Genomic DNA, 1,195 nt, shown 5'->3' with positions numbered 1-1,195 from the left:
TGCTGATACCATTCCGCTGCGCATTCAACCGTCGCTTACCTACAAGCGTATATGGCGACATGGACATTTCCGCCTGCACATTGCTTACCTCACCAAACCTTCATCGTACTAAATCACATTGGCAGCGACACACAGACAAGCGCACCTGAAGATTGTATTTCAGCCTGTCTAAGACACGGGCACTCCCTGCCCTACCTTTAAACCAACAAATACACCCCCACCGTAACTGAACGAGATCCGGGTTATTATACCTGGTCTCTCACACATCGCCGCAACGTCCCCCATCACGTCGCACGACAGCTTCGACGTAAGCCTCGACATGGCTGACGATCACCCCGACCTCTCGGCGCTTCAGTCGCCAGTCGCTTCGCCCACCATTAAGCGCAAGCGAAGCATTTCTGAGCAGGAAAGCCCCGGGCGTGCCAAGAAAACCGCCACCACCAATGCCCCTTCAGCCATCATGTCGGCTGCCGATGCCGACACGGCTGCCTTCATTGAGCATGCTGTCGAGGCCGCGGCCGCGGCCGTTGCTAATGGCGTAAACGTGGCCGACCTGAATGCTCTTCAACAGGCCACCGCCGCTGAGCATTCAGAAGCTGCTGACCCTGCCAACGCCTCGAGCACTGCCGCCGCCGCTCTCGGCTCCATGTATCCCAGCATTCACGTACCTCAGACCACCGAGGCCCAGTTCGCCTCGCAAGGCGTCAATGACGGCAATCATGTCCCTGACTCGGCCTTCGACCCCAACATGACCCAGCATGATACCCTAATCGATAATGCTCTGGCCGGCCTGCCATCGTCGGGGAGTCCTCATGATCTGTCGCCTCCAAACGATCAGCAGCAACAATTGGGTCACGATCAACATCAGCAGATGCCGCAGCATGATCAACACCAGCACGATCCTCATCAGCATGATCAGCACCAGCAGCATCATCTCGACCAACACCCGCACATGGACCCGCAGCATCAACAGCACCAGCACCTCGAGCAGCACCAGCAACAACAACAGCAGCATGAGCAACCGCCACCTCAACCGCAGCCCGCCCAGCACCGGTACTCGACCGGCTCTGCAGGCGCCCCTCCCAAGTCGAAGCCCGATGTTGGGTCTGACGAGTGGCACAAGCAGCGCAAGGACAATCACAAAGAGGGTAAGTCTATTTGTTTTCCAGGCCGGCTTACATGGATCATCATGTTC

At 57.4% G+C, this 1,195-nt stretch overlaps 1 protein-coding gene across 1 annotated transcript in view; it reads left to right on the top strand.

The window, feature by feature from the left end:
• Positions 1-319: 319 nt before the first annotated feature.
• Positions 320-1,195, top strand: part of VDBG_08728 (predicted protein) — a gene marked incomplete at both ends in the record, with an annotated part of 2,072 nt that continues 1,196 nt past the window's right edge. Inside the window, one exon of the mRNA XM_003000886.1 lies at positions 320-1,148. Coding sequence (XP_003000932.1) covers positions 320-1,148 — 829 coding nt within the window. The remainder of the gene's footprint in view (positions 1,149-1,195) is intronic.

Source organism: Verticillium alfalfae, genomic scaffold (genome assembly GCF_000150825.1).
Source record: "Verticillium alfalfae VaMs.102 supercont1.13 genomic scaffold, whole genome shotgun sequence".
Lineage (NCBI taxonomy): Eukaryota > Fungi > Ascomycota > Sordariomycetes > Glomerellales > Plectosphaerellaceae > Verticillium > Verticillium alfalfae.
This window is presented reverse-complemented; position numbering and strand designations above follow the sequence as displayed.